At 53.7% G+C, this 20,771-nt stretch overlaps 1 protein-coding gene across 1 annotated transcript in view; it reads left to right on the top strand.

The window, feature by feature from the left end:
- Window positions 1-3,064: 3,064 nt before the first annotated feature.
- The window catches only part of CFAP221 (cilia and flagella associated protein 221), a gene marked incomplete in the record, with an annotated part of 79,118 nt that continues 61,411 nt past the window's right edge, over window positions 3,065-20,771 (top strand). The window contains 5 exon segments of the mRNA XM_073634560.1: window positions 3,065-3,189; window positions 7,199-7,334; window positions 10,680-10,780; window positions 11,974-12,060; window positions 13,530-13,625. Coding sequence (XP_073490661.1) covers window positions 7,220-7,334; window positions 10,680-10,780; window positions 11,974-12,060; window positions 13,530-13,625 — 399 coding nt within the window.

Raw genomic sequence — 20,771 nt, 5'->3', positions numbered from 1 at the left:
AAGGGAGAACAATGGGAGGACCACAGAAAGGGAGAGCAATAGAAGGATCAGAGAAGGGAGAACAATGGGAAGATCACAAAAGGGAGAACAATGGGAGTTCCACAAAAGTACTTGAGGAAGGTCAACTATATCCCTGAAGCACCACTCACAGCTGAGTTGAGGATTTTTGGTCGTCTTTTCAGGTGTTTTTCTGTACTACTTGCAATCAGTATTTTGCCCATTTTAGACCGGTGTGATTTTTCTTTAATTTTTAGCTTGTTATTAGGCAAGAAAATGCACAATTTAGGCGTGTTTTTCCCATTGAAGTTTATTGGGGCCAAAATGTCCTCCTCTGTCCAAGAAATGGTGAGATTCCAGCAGAATATGATGGAAATCTGAGGCTCAGGTGGAGAAGATTCCAGTCGCTCAGGTGTGAAACACTGGGAAATATCAGCAGAGGAAGGATTGGTGACTAAGGCTATCACCTGCAGTAAATCTGTCTCCCGACTTCTGTTCAGAAGATAGATTGAGGTAACACAAGTCTGGCCTTCACGACCGCTTCATCATCTTCATGTCCTTCCAGAAATCATTTCCACTCTTTATAAACTTGCAGATTCCATCATAATATTCCCCGGTGATCCCGCCATGGAGGTCCTTGTTCAGCCACTTCCTGTTATAGGAGGACAACACTCTGTCCCCGTCTCCCAATTGTTCTTCTGGGTTGTCACCTTGTCACGTGGGCTTCCCATGGAGAATATAAGTGGCCGGTTCAGTGCACATTACACAGACACGTTCCTCTGGTGTCACCATCAGAAATTCCTCCTGAGAAATGCTGTGCAGCCATCACTGGAGAGTACAGAGACAGGAAGTGACAGCAAACAGGCTGCAGGAGATCAGCAGCGCTGAAATGTAACAAAGGAGGAATTAAATAAGAATTTTATAAAAACAATGCCCCCCCATCAGGTCTAGGGGCACCCAGTCATCGATAGAGCCCCCCAGAAGTTGGTTATCCCCCCATATTCCAGATCTTGGTGACATCTTTGGTAAGAACAGTCATCTCCGGACAAACAGCCCCCCCCCCCCCCCCCCCGCCGATGACATGATGGGGGAGGGACAGGTGGCAGCACAGACGATAATCTCATCACCTTGAGTTCTGAGCACAGATGTTCTTTTTCCACCAACAGAGACCTGGAAAGTGACCAATGACACAGAGGGGGCGGGGAGAACCCAGACACTCCGATACAATGTATCCGAGGAATCTGATACAAAGATTGTAAAGTGTGTGGAGAGGTGTGATTGGATACAGAGTGTATATAGAGGGGTTTGAAAAGTATTCATACCCCTTGAAATTCCCCACATTTTCTCATGTTACAACCAAAAACGTAAATGTATTTTATTGGATTTTATGTGATAGACCAACACAAAGTGTCACATAATTGTGAAGTGGAAGGAAAATGATAAATGATACAAATAAATATGTGAAAAGTGTGGGGGGAGGGGCATTTGTATTCAGCCCCCTTTACTCTGATAACTAAAATCTAGTGGAGCCAATTGCCTTCAGAAGTCACCTAATTAGTAAATAGAGACCACCTGTGTGTCATTTAATCTCAGTATAAATACAGCTGTTCTGTGAAGCCCTCAGAGGTTTGTTAGAGAACCTTAGTGAACAAACAGCATCATGAAGGCCAAGGAACACACCAGACAGGTCAGGGATAAAGTTGTGGAGAAGTATAAAGCAGGGTTAGGTTATAAAAAAATCTCCCAAGCTTTGAACATCTCATGGAGCTCTGTTCAATCCATCATCGGAAAATGAAAAGAGTATGGCACAACTGCAAACCTACCAAGACATGGCCGTCCACCTAAACTGACCGGCCCGGCAAGGAGAGCATTCATCAGAGAAGAGCCAAGAGGTCCATGGTAACTCTGGAGGAGCTGCAGAGATCCACAGCTCAGGTGGGAGAATCTGTCCACAGGACAACTATTAGTCGTGTTCTCCACAAATCTGCCCTTTATGGAAGAGTGACAAGAAGAAAGACATTGGTGAAAGAAAGTCATAAGAAGTCCTGTTTGTAGTTTGTGAGAAGCCATGTGGAGGACACAGCAAACATGTGGAAGAAGGTGATCTGGTCAGAGGAGACCAAAATTCAACTTTATGGCCTAAAAGTAAAACGCTATGTGTGGGGAAAACTAACACTGCACATCCCCCTGAACACACCATCCCCACCGTGAAACATGGTGGTGGCAGCATCATGTGGTGGGGATGGTTTTCTTCAGCAGGGACAGGGAAGCTGGTCAGAGTTGATGGGAAGATGGATGGAGACAAACACAGGACAATCTTAGAAGAAAACCTGTTAGAGTCTACAAAAGACTTGAGACTGGGGCAGAGGTTCACCTTCCAGCAGGACAACGACCCGAAACATCCAGCCAGAGCTACAATGGAATGGTTTAGATCAAAGCATATTCATGTGTTAGAATGGCCCAGTCACAGTCCAGACCTAAATCACATTGAGAATCTGTGGCAAGACTTGGAAATTGCTGTTCACAGACGCTCTCCATCCAATCTGACAGAGCTTGAGATATTTTACAAAGAAGAATGGGCAGAAATGTCCTCTCTAGATGTGCAAAGCTGGTAGAGACATCCCCAAAAAGACTTGTAGAGAAAGGGGGTTCTACAAAGTATTGACTCCGGGGGGCGCCATACAAATGTCCCTCCCCCACACTTTTCACATATTTATTTGTATCATTTATCATTTTCCTTCCACTTCACAATTATGTGACACCTTGTGTTGATCTATCACATAAAATCCCAATAAAATACATTTATGTTTTTGGTTGTAACAAAATGTGGGAAATGTCAAGGGGTGTGAATACTTTTTCAAGGCACTGTATATAGAGGTGGATATATAGAGGGGGTATATATATATATACAGGGGGTACATAGTGGGGAAGATATATAGAGGGGGGAGGGTGTATATACAGGAGGTATATAGAGGGGTATATATAGACTTTCGCTCCATCTCCTCTCCGAGCTCCGCCCACACGGCCTCCTGTATAGGCGGGCCGATCATTGAGACCCCGCCCATTCATTCCAATGATTGGTTCATTCCGGAAAGACCCGCCCCATATATGGGAAGGAGAAAGACTTCCTTCATTACTATGGCAACGCGTCCTTCCTGAGGAGAGAAGAGCCCGGAACACCCGAGACACCCGGTACACCCCCTCCCCCCTCCTATACACCCCCCTCCCCCTCCTAGACACCCGGTACACCCCCTCCCCCCTCCTAGACACCCGGTACACCCCCTCCCCCCTCCTATACACCCCCCTCCCCCTCCTAGACACCCGGTACACCCCCTCCCCCCTCCTAGACACCCGGTACACCCCCTCCCCCCTCCTATACACCCCCCTCCCCCTCCTAGACACCCGGTACACCCCCTCCCCCCTCCTAGACACCCGGTACACCCCCTCCCCCCTCCTATACACCCCCCTCCCCCTCCTAGACACCCGGTACACCCCCTCCCCCCTCCTAGACACCCGGTACACCCCCCTCCCCCCTCCTATACACCCGGTACACCCCCCTCCCCCTCCTATACACCCGGTACACCCCCCTCCTATACACCCCCCTCCCCCTCCTAGACACCCAGTACACCCCCCTCCCCCCCTCCTAGACACCCAGTACACCCCCCTCCCCCCCTCCTAGACACCCGGTACACCCCCCTCCTAGACACCCGGTACACCCCCCTCCTAGACACCCGGTACACCCCCCTCCCCCTCCTAGACACCCGGTACACCCCCCTCCCCCCCCTCCTAGACACCCGGTACACCCCCCTCCCCCTCCTATACACCCGGTACACCCCCCTCCCCCCTCCTAGACACCCGGTACACCCCCCTCCCCCCCTCCTAGACACCCGGTACAACCCCCCTCCTATACACCCGGTACACCCCCCTCCCCCCTCCTATACACCCGGTACACCCCCCTCCCCCCTCCTAGACACCCGGTACACCCCCCTCCCCCCTCCTAGACACCCGGTACACCCCCCCTCCTAGACACCCGGTACACCCCCCTCCCCCCTCCTAGACACCCGGTACACCCCCCTCCCCCCTCCTAGACACCCGGTACACCCCCCTCCCCCCTCCTAGACACCCGGTACACCCCCCTCCCCCTCCTATACACCCGGTACACCCCCCTCCCCCCTCCTATACACCCCCCTCCCCCTCCTAGACACCCGGTACACCCCCTCCCCCCTCCTAGACACCCGGTACACCCCCTCCCCCCTCCTAGACACCCGGTACACCCCCCTCCCCCCTCCTAGACACCCGGTACACCCCCCTCCCCCCTCCTAGACACCCGGTACACCCCCCTCCCCCCTCCTAGACACCCGGTACACCCCCCTCCCCCCTCCTAGACACCCGGTACAACCCCCTCCCCCCTCCTATACACCCCCCTCCCCCTCCTAGACACCCAGTACACCCCCTCCCCCCTCCTAGACACACCCCCTCCCCCCTCCTAGACACCCGGTACACCCCCTCCCCCCTCCTATACACCCCCCTCCCCCCTCCTATACACCCGGTACACCCCCCTCCCCCTCCTATACACCCGGTACACCCCCCTCCCCCTCCTATACACCCGGTACACCCCCCTCCCCCCTCCTATACACCCCCCTCCCCCTCCTATACACCCGGTACACCCCCCTCCCCCCTCCTAGACACCCGGTACACCCCCTCCCCCCTCCTAGACACCCGGTACACCCCCCTCCCCCCCTCCTAGACACCCGGTACACCCCCTCCCCCCTCCTAGACACCCGGTACACCCCCCTCCTATACACCCGGTACACCCCCTCCCCCCTCCTATACACCCGGTACACCCCCCTCCCCCCTCCTATACACCCGGTACACCCCCCTCCCCCCTCCTAGACACCCGGTACACCCCCCTCCCCCTCCTATACACCCGGTACACCCCCCTCCCCCCTCCTAGACACCCGGTACACCCCCCTCCTAGACACCCGGTACACCCCCCTCCCCCCTCCTAGACACCCGGTACACCCCCTCCCCCCTCCTAGACACCCGGTACACCCCCCTCCCCCCTCCTAGACACCCGGTACACCCCCCTCCCCCCTCCTAGACACCCGGTACACCCCCCTCCCCCCTCCTAGACACCCGGTACACCCCCCTCCCCCCTCCTAGACACCCGGTACACCCCCCTCCTATACACCCGGTACACCCCCTCCCCCCTCCTATACACCCGGTACACCCCCCTCCCCCCTCCTATACACCCGGTACACCCCCCTCCCCCCTCCTAGACACCCGGTACACCCCCCTCCCCCTCCTATACACCCGGTACACCCCCCTCCCCCCTCCTATACACCCGGTACACCCCCCTCCCCCCTCCTAGACACCCGGTACACCCCCCTCCCCCTCCTATACACCCGGTACACCCCCCTCCCCCCTCCTAGACACCCGGTACACCCCCCTCCTAGACACCCGGTACACCCCCCTCCCCCCTCCTAGACACCCGGTACACCCCCTCCCCCCTCCTAGACACCCGGTACACCCCCCTCCCCCCTCCTAGACACCCGGTACACCCCCCTCCCCCCTCCTAGACACCCGGTACACCCCCCTCCCCCTCCTATACACCCGGTACACCCCCCTCCCCCTCCTATACACCCGGTACACCCCCCTCCCCCTCCTATACACCCGGTACACCCCCTCCCCCTCCTAGACACCCGGTACACTCCCCTCCCCCCTCCTAGACACCCGGTACACTCCCCTCCCCCCTCCTAGACACCCGGTACACTCCCCTCCCCCCTCCTAGACACCCGGTACACCCCCCTCCCCCTCCTATACACCCGGTACACCCCCTCCCCCCTCCTAGACACCCGGTACACTCCCCTCCCCCCTCCTAGACACCCGGTACACTCCCCTCCCCCCTCCTAGACACCCGGTACACTCCCCTCCCCCCTCCTAGACACCCGGTACACTCCCCTCCCCCCTCCTAGACACCCGGTACACTCCCCTCCCCCCTCCTAGACACCCGGTACACCCCCCTCCCCCTCCTATACACCCGGTACACCCCCCTCCCCCTCCTATACACCCGGTACACCCCCCTCCCCCTCCTATACACCCGGTACACTCCCCTCCCCCCTCCTATACACCCGGTACACCCCCTCCCCCCTCCTATACACCCGGTACACCCCCTCCCCCCTCCTAGACACCCGGTACACCCCCCTCCCCCCTCCTAGACACCCGGTACACCCCCCTCCCCCCTCCTATACACCCGGTACACCCCCCTCCCCCCTCCTATACACCCGGTACACCCCCCTCCCCCCTCCTATACACCCGGTACACCCCCCTCCTATACACCCGGTACACCCCCCTCCCCCCTCCTATACACCCGGTACACCCCCCTCCTAGACACCCGGTACACCCCCCTCCCCCCCTCCTAGACACCCAGTACACCCCCCTCCCCCCCTCCTAGACACCCAGTACACCCCCCTCCCCCCCTCCTAGACACCCGGTACACCCCCCTCCTAGACACCCGGTACACCCCCCTCCTAGACACCCGGTACACCCCCCTCCCCCTCCTAGACACCCGGTACACCCCCCTCCCCCCCCTCCTAGACACCCGGTACACCCCCCTCCCCCTCCTAGACACCCGGTACACCCCCCTCCCCCCCTCCTAGACACCCGGTACACCCCCCTCCCCCCCTCCTAGACACCCGGTACACCCCCCTCCCCCCCTCCTAGACACCCAGTACACCCCCCTCCCCCCCTCCTAGACACCCGGTACACCCCCCTCCTAGACACCCGGTACACCCCCCTCCCCCTCCTATACACCCGGTACACCCCCCTCCCCCTCCTAGACACCCGGTACACCCCCCCCCCCCTCCTAGACACCCGGTACACCCCCCTCCCCCCCCTCCTAGACACCCGGTACACCCCCCTCCCCCCCTCCTAGACACCCGGTACACCCCCCTCCCCCCCTCCTAGACACCCGGTACACCCCCCTCCCCCCTCCTAGACACCCGGTACACCCCCCTCCTAGACACCCGGTACACCCCCCTCCTATACACCCGGTACAGCCCTCCTCAGGGAGAAGGGAGCCCAGAAGGTACCCCCCTTTAGTCGGATTGTGTGGAGGTGATGGATGGTCGGATCTCATACAATCCCATGTAGGGGGAGGGGACATTGTGTTCTGTGTACTGATGATGTCATTCCTCCCCAGGTGACCCGGATCTCTGATGTCATGGAGGTCGTCCGTCCCGCCACCTTCCCCCTCCCCCGACATCACCCCGAGAGGGTGAAGAGGACCGGAACCCTCAAAGAGCCGCGACCCGTCCCCAACCACCTGCTGGAGACAAGTCAGTGTACCCCCCAAACCATACACCCTGAAATATGACACCCCAAACCATACACCCGTCTCCAACCACCTGCTGGAGACAAGTCAGTGTACCCCCAAACCATACACCCTGAAATGACACCCCAAACCATACACCCTGAAATATGACACCCCAAACCATACACCCGTCTCCAACCACCTGCTGGAGACAAGTCAGTGTACCCACATCATACACCTTGAAATATGACACCCCCACATACTACACTCCAAACCATACACCCATCCCCAACCACCTGCTGGAATCCAGTCAGTGTCACCCCAAAATCTGACACCCTTCTATAGCCCACACCCTGTACACCCCACATCATACATTTTACACCCTGTATCTCCACCAAGAAACCGCTTCCCGTGTCCTGGAACACGAGACCAGTGGATTTGTCTATAAAACCCCCAAGAACCGGACAACACCCGTCCTTGGAGGACATCAGGAATAGAAATGTTTATCTGAACATCTTCTTTACATAATGACAGAGGGCGGGGCAAACTTCACCTCCTCCAATCACATGACATACAGGTGTATTCAACTTTCCAATAGTAGACCGTGTTTGGGAGGGGCGGCTGGAGAAATCTCCCCCCCCCCCCCCCTCTCACAGCTAATCCACATAGACATCCCATAATAGGTTGGACTTTATCTTCATATAGTTCTTGAGGGATATTGTTTAGAAATATTAATGTCCAAAGTGAAAGAACCTCTTCATTCCATCATCACAAACCACATATAGAACCCGGGATAATGGGGGTAACAGGAAATGCTGAGTCCGGTGTGAGTCTGATTAGTGCAGATCATAGTGGGGTTCTCAGTCACCCTGCACCCCTAATAGACACAGAGTGACTTACACATAGGAGGGGCCGGGGAGCTGGACAAGGAGCTTCCAGAGCTCTCCAAGGTAAGCTGGGTTCCACAAGCCCTCCTCCCAAAGTGACTCCCATCACACACCCCACATCATACACCCCACATCATACACCCTGTACACCCTGTACACCCCATGTACTACACTCCATACACCCCATGTACTACACTCCATACACCCCACATCATAAACCCTCTACACCCTGTACACCCCATGTACTACACTCCATACACCCCACATCATAAACCCTCTACACCCTGTACACCCCATGTACTACACGCCATACACCCCATGTACTACACTCCATACACCCCACATCATACACCCTCTACACCCTGTACACCCCATGTACTACACTCCATACACCCCACATCATAAACCCTCTACACCCTGTACACCCCATGTACTACACGCCATACACCCCATGTACTACACTCCATACACCCCACATCATACACCCGCTACACCCTGTACACCCCATGTACTACACTCCATACACCCCACATCATAAACCCTCTACACCCTGTACACCCCATGTACTACACGCCATACACCCCATGTACTACACTCCATACACCCCACATCATACACCCTCTACACTCCATACACCCCATGTACTACACTCCATACACCCCATGTACTACACTCCATACACCCTCTACACCCTGTACACCCCATGTACTACACTCCATACACCCTCTACATCCTGTACACCCCATGTACTACACTCCATACACCCCACATCATAAACCCTCTACATCCTGTACACCCCATGTACTACACTCCATACACCCCACATCATAAACCCTCTACACCCTGTACACCCCATGTACTACACTCCATACACCCCACATCATAAACCCTCTACACCCTGTACACCCCATGTACTACACTCCATACACCCCACATCATAAACCCTCTACATCCTGTACACCCCATGTACTACACTCCATACACCCCATGTACTACACTCCATACACCCCATGTACTACACTCCATACACCCCACATCATAAACCCTCTACACCCTGTACACCCCATGTACTACACTCCATACACCCCACATCATAAACCCTCTACATCCTGTACACCCCATGTACTACACTCCATACACCCCACATCATAAACCCTCTACATCCTGTACACCCCATGTACTACACTCCATACACCCCATGTACTACACTCCATACACCCCACATCATAAACCCTCTACACCCTGTACACCCCATGTACTACACTCCATACACCCCACATCATAAACCCCCTACACCCTGTACACCCCATGTACTACACTCCATACACCCCACATCATAAACCCTGTACACCCCATGTACTACACTCCATACACCCCACATCATAAACCCCCTACATCCTGTACACCCCATGTACTACACTCCATACACCCCACATCATAAACCCTGTACACCCCATGTACTACACTCCATACACCCCACATCATAAACCCTCTACACCCTGTACACCCCATGTACTACACTCCATACACCCCACATCATAAACCCTCTACACCCTGTACACCCCATGTACTACACTCCATACACCCCACATCATAAACCCTCTACATCCTGTACACCCCATGTACTACACTCCATACACCCCACATCATAAACCCTCTACACCCTGTACACCCCATGTACTACACTCCATACACCCCACATCATAAACCCCCTACACCCTGTACACCCCATGTACTACACTCCATACACCCCACATCATAAACCCCTCACACCCTGTACACCCCATGTACTACACTCCATACACCCTCTACACCCCATGTACTACACTCCATACACCCCACATCATAAACCCTCTACACCCTGTACACCCCATGTACTACACTCCATACACCCCACATCATAAACCCTCTACACCCTGTACACCCCATGTACTACACTCCATACACCCCACATCATAAACCCTCTACACCCTGTACACCCCATGTACTACACTCCATACACCCCACATCATAAACCCTCTACATCCTGTACACCCCATGTACTACACTCCATACACCCCACATCATAAACCCTCTACATCCTGTACACCCCATGTACTACACTCCATACACCCCACATCATAAACCCTCTACATCCTGTACACCCCATGTACTACACTCCATACACCCCACATCATAAACCCCCTACACCCTGTACACCCCATGTACTACACTCCATACACCCCACATCATAAACCCTCTACACCCCATGTACTACACTCCATACACCCCACATCATAAACCCTGTACACCCCATGTACTACACTCCATACACCCTACATACTACTCTCCGTACACCCCACATTGTACACCCCATAGTCTGCATACGTACTCGCCCATTACATCTGCCACACCCACCATGTGCCTCACCCCTCACACCCGTTTCCCTGTACACCGTCCATCTTGCCCCATTATCCGTTGTACAGAATTTTTCTGTCTTGCAGAGATTTACACCCAGCTCGGTCGGAATGGATCTGTGGAGGCGGAGCCTGCCGTCCTCCATTTTGGGGGATATGAAGTCGGGAAATGTCACCGGCAGGTTCTGGTGAGTCCCATTCTAATTCTTCCTCCCGTGTCTCCTCCCCTCTCCCCAATCCCACCGACACCCATCTGTGTGTGTGAGCCCCGGAGGGAGCAATGCGTCCAGAGTCACATGGGCTGAGACCCCATTCCTGGTATGGGACCTCAGCCCCAGTATGAAACCTGGTCCCATTCCTGGTAAGGGACGTCAGCCCTACTATGAGACCTGAGCCCCAGCCCCTGTATGGCACCTCAGCCCCAAAATAAGACCTGACCCCATTCCCGGTATGGGATTTTAGCCACAGTATGAGATGGGACCTCAGCCCCAGTATGAGACCTGACCCCCATTCCCGGTATGGGACCTCAGCCCCAGTATGAGACCTGACCCCCAGCCCCGGTATGGGACCTCAGCCCCAGCATGAGACCTGACCCCATTCCCGGTATGGGACCTCAGCCCGACCTGACCCCATTCCCAGTATGGGACCTCAGCCCGACCTGACCCCATTCTCAGTATGGGACCTCAGCCCGACCTGACCCCATTCTCAGTATGGGACCTCAGCCCGACCTGACCCCATTCTCAGTATGGGACCTCAGCCCGACCTGACCCCATTCTCAGTATGGGACCTCAGCCCCAGCATGGGACCTGACCCCATTCCCGGTATGGGACCTCAGCCCCAGCATGAGACCTGACCCCATTCCCGGTATGGGACCTCAGCCCCAGCATGAGACCTGACCCCATTCCCGGTATGGGACCTCAGCCCCAGCATGAGACCTGACCCCATTCCCGGTATGGGACCTCAGCCCCAGCATGAGACCTGACCCCATTCCCGGTATGGGACCTCAGCCCCAGTATGAGACCTGACCCCATTCCCGGTATGGGACCTCAGCCCCAGTATGAGACCTGACCCCATTCCCGGTATGGGACCTCAGCCCCAGTATGAGACCTGACCCCATTCCCGGTATGGGACCTCAGCCCCAGTATGAGACCTGACCCCATTCCCGGTATGGGACCTCAGCCCCAGTATGAGACCTGACCCCATTCCCGGTATGGGACCTCAGCCCCAGTATGAGACCTGACCCCATTCCCGGTATGGGACCTCAGCCCCGGTAAGAGACCTGACCCCTAGCCCTGGGATGAGGACCTGGATCTGCTGGTGACTCAGCAGGCGATGTGCAGGATATGTGGATAATATTGGGAATGTTTTGTTTTCTGAACAGAAGCTGATCAATGTCTCCCCGGATGTCTCCAGTGTTCATATCATTCCCCCTCAGAGCAAACACTTCACCATCAGCTACAAGAAAGCGGTGAGTACCTCCAGTACAGAACCCCACTCCCCGTCCCATCTCCACCACCCGAGGACGCAACGTACACAGCTAGTGCTGCAGGTAGTCAGGGCCACCATTGGTAATCATGAGGCCCCCATCTTACCTGACAGCCCCCTGAGGGGGCTTCAGCGAGCACTGAGGTAGATTAAGGGGGCTTCAGCGAGCACTGAGGTAGATTAAGGGGGCTTCAGCGAGCACTGAGGTAGACTAAGGGGGGCTTCAGCGAGCACTAAGGTACATTAAGGGGGCTTCAGCGAGCCCTGGCATAGCCTGAAGGGGGGGGGCCTTTGGCGAACCCTGGCGTAGCCTGAAGGGGGGGCCTTTGGCGAACCCTGACGTAGCTTGAAGGGGGGGGCCTTTGGCGAACCCTGGCGTAGCCTGAAGGGGGGGGCCTTTGGCGAACCCTGGCGTAGCCTGAAGGGGGGGGGCCTTTGGCGAACCCTGGCGTAGCCTGAAGGGGGGGGGCTTTGGCGAACCCTGGCGTAGCCTGAAGGGGGGGGCTTTGGCGAACCCTGGCGTAGCCTGAAGGGGGGGGCCTTTGGCGAACCCTGGCGTAGCCTGAGGGGGTGGGGCCTTTGGCGAACCCTGGCGTAGCCTGAGGGGGTGGGGCCTTTGGTGAACCCTGGCGTAGCCTGAGGGGGTGGGGCCTTTGGCGAACCCTGGCGTAGCCTGAGGGGGCGGGGCCTTTGGCGATCCCTGGCGTAGCCTGAGGGGGCGGGGGGCTTTGGCGATCCCTGGCGTAGCCTGAGGGGGCGGGGGCCTTTGGCGATCCCTGGCGTAGCCTGAGGGGGCGGGGGCCTTTGGCGATCCCTGGCGTAGCCTGAGGGGGCGGGGGCCTTTGGCGATCCCTGGCGTAGCCTGAGGGGGCGGGGGCCTTTGGCGATCCCTGGCGTAGCCTGAGGGGGCGGGGGCCTTTGGCGATCCCTGGCGTAGCCTGAGGGGGCGGGGGCCTTTGGCGATCCCTGGCGTAGCCTGAGGGGGCGGGGGCCTTTGGCGATCCCTGGCGTAGCCTGAGGGGGCGGGGGCCTTTGGCGATCCCTGGCGTAGCCTGAGGGGGCGGGGGCCTTTGGCGATCCCTGGCGTAGCCTGAGGGGGCGGGGGCCTTTGGCGATCCCTGGCGTAGCCTGAGGGGGCGGGGGCCTTTGGCGATCCCTGGCGTAGCCTGAGGGGGCGGGGGCCTTTGGCGATCCCTGGCGTAGCCTGAGGGGGCGGGGGCCTTTGGCGATCCCTGGCGTAGCCTGAGGGGGCGGGGGCCTTTGGCGATCCCTGGCGTAGCCTGAGGGGGCGGGGGCCTTTTGGCGTAGCCTGGGGGGGTCCCTTTGGTGAGCTCTGACATAGTAAGTAGGTCCCAGCAATCCTCCTCCATCCTGTCCTATTGGATGATCTGATATTTATCCTATATGGGAGGTAATGTGGAGCCTCGCTGACCTCGTCTATCTCATTCACAGAACAGACTGGTCCCCGGTTTGGCTTTCACCGTCCATGTCCAGTTCATTCCGGATGAGTGGAGATATTACTACGACTGCGTCCGCATCCACTGCAAGGTAATATAGGATGGAGCTGAACCATTTCCTTCCATCGTTGTGCTGTGTGTCAATATCGTTATTGATTGAAGTTCTCATTTCCCCCCCCCCTTGTGTGGAGCGCAAACTGCTATACAGACTGTATGAGGTTCACATTCAGGTGGATAGAAATTAAAGTGTATCTAAAGACAAAAAAGCTTTTCAGTTTTGGGATGGAGCAGAGAAGTTCTCCCCGGGTTATATCACTGTCTGGGTGAGATTTCCCCACCCCCACCCCTTCTATTCATCCCGGTATAAGTGGGGCAGAAAATGAAGAAGAATAGAGGGGCAATCTTCCATTGGGGACACCTGTGATCTACCTTTAGGGGAACCCAGAAAACTCTCCTCTTTATGGAAACCTATAATGGGTAGTCCGGACACAAGTTTATTCCAATGTACAAACATATATAGGGGGTTATTTACGAAAGGCAAGTGCACTTGGAGGTGCAGTCATTGTAAATCTGAGGGGGACATGCAAGGAAAATTAAAAAAAAAAAAAACATAATTTTAGCTTGCACATGATTGGGTGATAAAATCAGCAGAGCTTCCCCTCATTTCAGATCTACAGCGACTGCACTTACAAGAGCACTTGTAGTGCAAAGTGGATTTGCCTTTCGTAAATAACCCCCATTGTGCCTTGAAAAAGTATTCATACCCCTTGAAATTCCCCACATTTTTCATGTCACAACCAAAAACATAAATGTATTTTATTGGGATTTTCTGTGATAGACCAACACAAAGTGTCACATAATTGTGAAGTGGAAGGAAAATGATAAATGATACAAATAAATATATGAAAAGTGTGGGGGAGGGGGGGTGCGCATGGTGTTGTGTGTGGTTCTTTTATTTTTTTTATCGGATCATTTTTATTGAGAATAAAGGTAACATTTTCATTGAACAACAAATGTATCACATAACTGAGAGGACACAGATTTATCCATTCTTGTGGCCAGCCGGCTACATAATGTATGCGTTCACATTGTATAAAACATGTATGTAAAATAAAGGAGCCGTGTCTAGAAAAAGTATATCTGAGTCCGTAGTCCTTGAGTTACTTTGTATTGTGTGTGCCCTCATTGTATCCTATCCCCCAACTCCGCTCCCAGCCCGGCCACAAATGTTGGAGAGCAGGTTCTCAAATTTTCCGTCAACTTCACTTTGTTGTCGGTAATTCTGATGGTGTGTACACAAGTCCGTTGCACAAAAGTTCACGCATGCTCGGAATTGAGCAGAAGGAGCCGCAGTGGCTATTGAACTTCCTTTTACTCAGCTCGTTGTACATCACTGCGTTCCCACGTTCTGAATTTCCGACAATGTTTGTGTGACTGTGTGTATGCAAGATAAGTTTGAGCCAACATCTGTCGGAAAAGAATCTACGTTTTTGTTGTTGGAAAGTCCGATCAATGTCCGATCGTGTGTACGGGGCATAAGGGGGCTAAACCAGGAACCTCTAGCCAAGCATCTCAGATGTTTTCAAACTTCCTTGGGCTACCTCCATGTTTGTATGTCAGTTGCTAAGAGTCATTTATGGCAGAGACCCATTCCGTATGTGGAGGAGGGGATTACAGAGACCCATTCCGTATGTGGAGGAGGGGATACTGAGAGCCATTCCGTATGTGGAGGAGGGGATACCGAGACCCATTCCGTATGTGGAGGAGGGGATACAGAGACCCATTCCGTATGTGGAGGAGGGGATACTGAGAGCCATTCGTATGTGGAGGAGGGGATACCGAGACCCATTCCGTATGTGGAGGAGGGGATACTGAGACCCATTCCGTATGTGGAGGAGGGGATACAGAGACCCATTCCGTATGTGGAGGAGGGGATACAGAGACCCATTCCGTATGTGGAGGAGGGGATACAGAGACCCATTCCGTTATGTGGAGGAGGGGATACAGAGACCCATTCCGTATGTGGAGGAGGGGATACAGAGACCCATTCCGTATGTGGAGGAGGGGATACAGAGACCCATTCCGTATGTGGAGGAGGGGATACTGAGAGCCATTCCGTATGTGGAGGAGGTGATACTGAGAGCCATTCCGTATGTGGAGGAGGGGATACCGAGAGCCATTCCGTATGTGGAGGAGGGGATACTGAGAGCCATTCCGTATGTGGAGGAGGGGATACTGAGAGCCATTCCGTATGTGGAGGAGGGGATACAGAGAGCCATTCCGTATGTGGAGGAGGGGATACAGAGACCCATTCCGTATGTGGAGGAGGGGATACAGAGACCCATTCCGTATGTGGGGGAGGGATACAGAGACCCATTCCGTATGTGGAGGAGGGATACTGAGAGCCATTCCGTATGTGGAGGAGGGGATACAGAGACCCATTCCGTATGTGGAGGAGGGGATACAGAGACCCATTCCGTATGTGGAGGAGGGGATACAGAGACCCATTCCGTATGTGGAGGAGGGGATACAGAGACCCATTCCGTATGTGGAGGAGGGGATACAGAGACCCATTCCGTATGTGGAGGAGGGGATACAGAGACCCATTCCGTATGTGGAGGAGGGGATACAGAGACCCTCGTATGTGGAGGAGGGGATACAGAGACCCATTCCGTATGTGGAGGAGGGGATACAGAGACCATTCCGTATGTGGAGGAGGGGATACAGAGACCCATTCCGTATGTGGAGGAGGGGATACAGAGACCCATTCCGTATGTGGAGGAGGGGATACAGAGACCCATTCCGTATGTGGAGGAGGGGATACAGAGACCCATTCCGTATGTGGAGGAGGGGATACAGAGACCCATTCCGTATGTGGAGGAGGGGATACAGAGACCCATTCCGTATGTGGAGGAGGGGATACTGAGAGCCATTCCGTATGTGGAGGAGGGGATACTGAGAGCCATTCCGTATGTGGAGGAGGGGATACCGAGAGCCATTCCGTATGTGGAGGAGGGGATACCGAGAGCCATTCCGTATGTGGAGGAGGGGATACCGAGAGCCATTCCGTATGTGGAGGAGGGGATACCGAGAGCCATTCCGTATGTGGAGGAGGGGATACCGAGAGACCATTCCGTATGTGGAGGAGGGGATACCGAGAGCCATTCCGTATGTGGAGGAGGGGATACCGAGAGCCATTCCGTATGTGGAGGAGGGGATACCGAGAGCCATTCCGTATGTGGAGGAGGGGATACCAGAGAGCCATTCCGTATGTGGAGGAGGGGATACCGAGAGCCATTCCGTATGTGGAGGAGGGGATACCGAGAGCCATTCCGTATGTGGAGGAGGGCGATACGAGAGCCATTCCGTATGTGGAGGGAGGGATACCGAGAGCCATTCCGTATGTGGAGGAGGGGATACCGAGAGCCATTCCGTATGTGGAGGAGGGGATACCGAGAGCCATTCCGTATGTGGAGGAGGGGATACCGAGAGCCATTCCGTATGTGGAGGAGGGGATACCGAGAGCCATTCCGTATGTGGAGGAGGGGATACCGAGAGCCATCCGTATGTGGAGGAGGGGATACCGAGAGCCATTCCGTATGTGGAGGAGGGGATACCGAGAGCCATTCCGTATGTGGAGGAGGGGATACCGAGAGCCATTCCGTATGTGGAGGAGGGGATACCGAGAGCCATTCCGTATGTGGAGGAGGGGATACCGAGAGCCATTCCGTATGTGGAGGAGGGGAATACCGAGAGCCATTCCGTATGTGGGAGGAGGGGATACCGAGAGCCATTCCGTATGTGGAGGAGGGGATACCGAGAGCCATTCCGTATGTGGAGGAGGGGATACCGAGAGCCATCCGTATGTGGAGGAGGGGATACCGAGAGCCATTCCGTATCTGGAGGAGGGGATACCGAGAGCCATTCCGTATGTGGAGGAGGGATACTGAGAGCCATTTTCTGGCAATAAGTTTTCGAGCTACAAATGGTGCCCTGAGAATGTCTATATGGTGGGGGTGTAGACTGTTCCTCATCTCACCAGCCCAGAAGGCAAAGTTTTAGGGTCTGCTTCAAGCTTAAGGTTCCATATTCTATTATTTAGTGCTGTGGACCGATATTTTTGCAATTTTGGGCATTTCCATAGCGTGTGTATAAGTACCATTGTCCACCAGACGGCGAGGACAGAACGGTCCCTTCTATGACATTTGTGCAATTTCTCGGGTGTACGGTAAGTGTGGTGGATAATAAACAATTGGGTACATTTTTGAGATGAGGAAAGTAACCTTCTAAGTACATTATGGAGTGTTGGTGGCCCATTCCTCATCCCAAAGATGTCCTATATCTTCCCCTCAGCCAGCTCTGCAGTCCAGTGACAGCTATAGATACTTGACATAGGAGAGAACCATATAGGGAGGATATTTGTCTCTTCCGGGTCGATGATGTAAGTATTGTGTAAAGTATTGTGGGCTTCGTTGGTTCCCAAGTAGAGATTGTAGATTGTACCGATATAGCGTGCCTAATTTGCAAGTATTGGAAAAATAAGGTATTTGGCAGATTGAATTCCACACGCAGTGATTGGAAGTCTCACAAGAGGCCTCCATGGTACAACACAACACACTCCTAGACCAGACTGAGAAACCCTGTCATTGTACCTAGTTCTGGGGGGGTCCCATTGTCCCAAATACATCACCAGTTGGTGTATCCCTCATATTGGAGATGCTGTTTGGCTTTACTCCATATTCTGTCTGAGTACCAGGGGTGGGGGTAAGATCGGTAGAGCCCCTGACTCCCCTCCCCCACTTCTATGCATTGCACAAGGACATCACCGGACAGCTGTGGTGTGTATAATATTCCTTCTAGGATCAGAGGATTCGGGGTACAGCCAGCCCCATAAATGCTGCAATGAAATAATAAAATGGGTTTGGAACTGCCAGACCACCCGAGTCCTTTTTACTGCAGAGTTTTCCGACTCAATACATAGAACCTGTTTTCTCCATATCAATGTGCGGAAAATGAAATTGCATTTTTTTAAACATGGATAGGAATCCAGATGAGTGCATGTGAATTCCAAATCATTTTTATCAAGTTATAGCGGCCTACTACCGAGAGGGGTCATTTCATCCAGCTAGCTGTTTTTTTGTTGTTTTTTTTTCCTGAAATTTTTTGAATCAATGGGTTTATATTGAGTTTGATATAGAGATCTAATTTAGGGTGTATAACTATGCCCAGGTACCTAAATGGGGGGGGGGGGGCCTTTTGTATGGTGCCCCCCAAGTCAATAATTTGTAGAACCCCCTTTCTCTACAATTACAGCTGCAAGTCTTTTTGCAAGTCTCTAACACATGAATCTGCTTTGATGTAAACCATTCCATTGTAGCTCTGGCTGGATGTTTCGGGTCGTTGTCCTGCTGGAAGGTGAACTCCGCCCCAGTCTCAAGTCTTTTGTAGACTCTAACAGGTTTTCTTCTAAGATTGTCCTGTATTTGTCTCCATCCATCTTCCCATCAACTCTGACCAGCTTCCCTGTCCCTGCTGAAGAAAACCATCCCCACCACATGATGCTGCCACCACCATGTTCACGGTGGGGATGGTTGTGTTCAGGGTGATGTGCAGTGTTTAGTTTTCCCCACACATAGAGTTTTACTTTTAGACCATAAAGTTGAATTTTGGTCTCATGTGACCAGATCACCTTCTTCCACATGTTTGCTGTGTCCTCCACATGGCTTCTCACAAACTACAAACAGGACTTCTTATGACTTTCTTTCACCAATGTCTTTCTTCTTGTCACTCTTCCATAAAGGGCAGATTTGTGGAGAACACGACTAATAGTTGTCCTGTGGACAGATTCTCCCACCTGAGCTGTGGATCTCTGCAGCTCCTCCAGAGTTACCATGGACCTCTTGGCTCTCTCTGATGAATGCTCTCCTTGCCCGGCCGGGTCAGTTTAGGTGGACGGCCATGTCTTGGTAGGTTTGCAGTTGTGCCATTACTCTTTCCATTTTCCGATGATGGATTGAACAGAGCTCCGTGAGATGATCAAAGTTTGGGAGATTTTTTTATAACCCAACCCTGCTTTATACTTCTCCACAACTTTATCCCTGACCTGTCTGGTGTGTTCCTTGGCCTTCATGATGATGTTTGTCCACTAAGGTTCTCTAACAAACCTCTGAGGGCTTCACAGAACAGCTGTATTTATACTGAGATGAAATGACACACAGGTGGACTCTATTTACTAATTAGGTGACTTCTGAAGGCAATTGGTTCCTCTAGATTTTAGTTAGGGGTATCAGAGTAAAGGGGGCTGAATACAACTGCCCCCCCCCCCCCCCCCCCCCCCCCCCCACACACACACACACACACACACACACACACACTTTTCACATATTTATTTGTATCATTTATCATTTTCCTTCCACTTCACAATCAGTTTATCACATAAAATCCAATCAAAATATATTTACCTTTTTGATTGTAACATGAGAAAATGTGGAAAATTTCAAGGGTATAAATTACTTTTTCAAGGCACTGTATAGGGGCCAGAACGACCCCTTTCATCGGGACTGAAAAGGGGGGGGGGGGGGGGGGGGCGGTGAGTTCTGGGCCCTGAAATGCGTTGGACCTTTTAAAAATCCTTCTATTGGATCATGAAGATGTCGGGCAGTTTATAAAAGACATGGAAATGTATGGAAGAGCCTACAAGGTACACAAGATCAGGACTACTATGTTAGGCCAATAAGGTCAATGTTGTGTCAATGAAGGACACCTAACTTGTGGGGATGCCCAGATTGGGTGTCCCCACAGGTTGAGTGTCTGCACAATGTGTATGGACCCCCCTGTGTATACAGACTCCCATCCTGTTTGAATGCCCCCCCCCCCGTGGGACACCCAACATGTAGGGCACCAGAAGGGTGCAGACGCCCAGCCTGTAGGGACACCACTCTAATCATTGATTATGACACAATTGATCAGACGGCTCGTCCAGTGATTGGTGGCGCTTTCTATCTCATCATCAGTCTGTCTGTATCCTTTGTAGATCCTTTCTTGTTACACATTCAGAGAACCTGACATTCACCGAACATTCAATGTGAGTGAACCTAAAAATACAGGTGTATGAGGAAGAGCTAAGGCTCCTATATCTCCCAATTTACACACTTCTGTCATGAAATACATAGTCTCCGGGGGTCCATGTAGAAAAGGTTAGTATATAGGGAAAGTGAGGGAATAGTGTCCAGGGAAC

Source organism: Aquarana catesbeiana, linkage group LG06 (genome assembly GCF_042186555.1).
Source record: "Aquarana catesbeiana isolate 2022-GZ linkage group LG06, ASM4218655v1, whole genome shotgun sequence".
Taxonomy (NCBI): Eukaryota; Metazoa; Chordata; class Amphibia; order Anura; family Ranidae; genus Aquarana; species Aquarana catesbeiana.
Note: the sequence above shows the minus strand (reverse complement) of the source record. Positions and strands in the feature narration are given on the sequence as shown.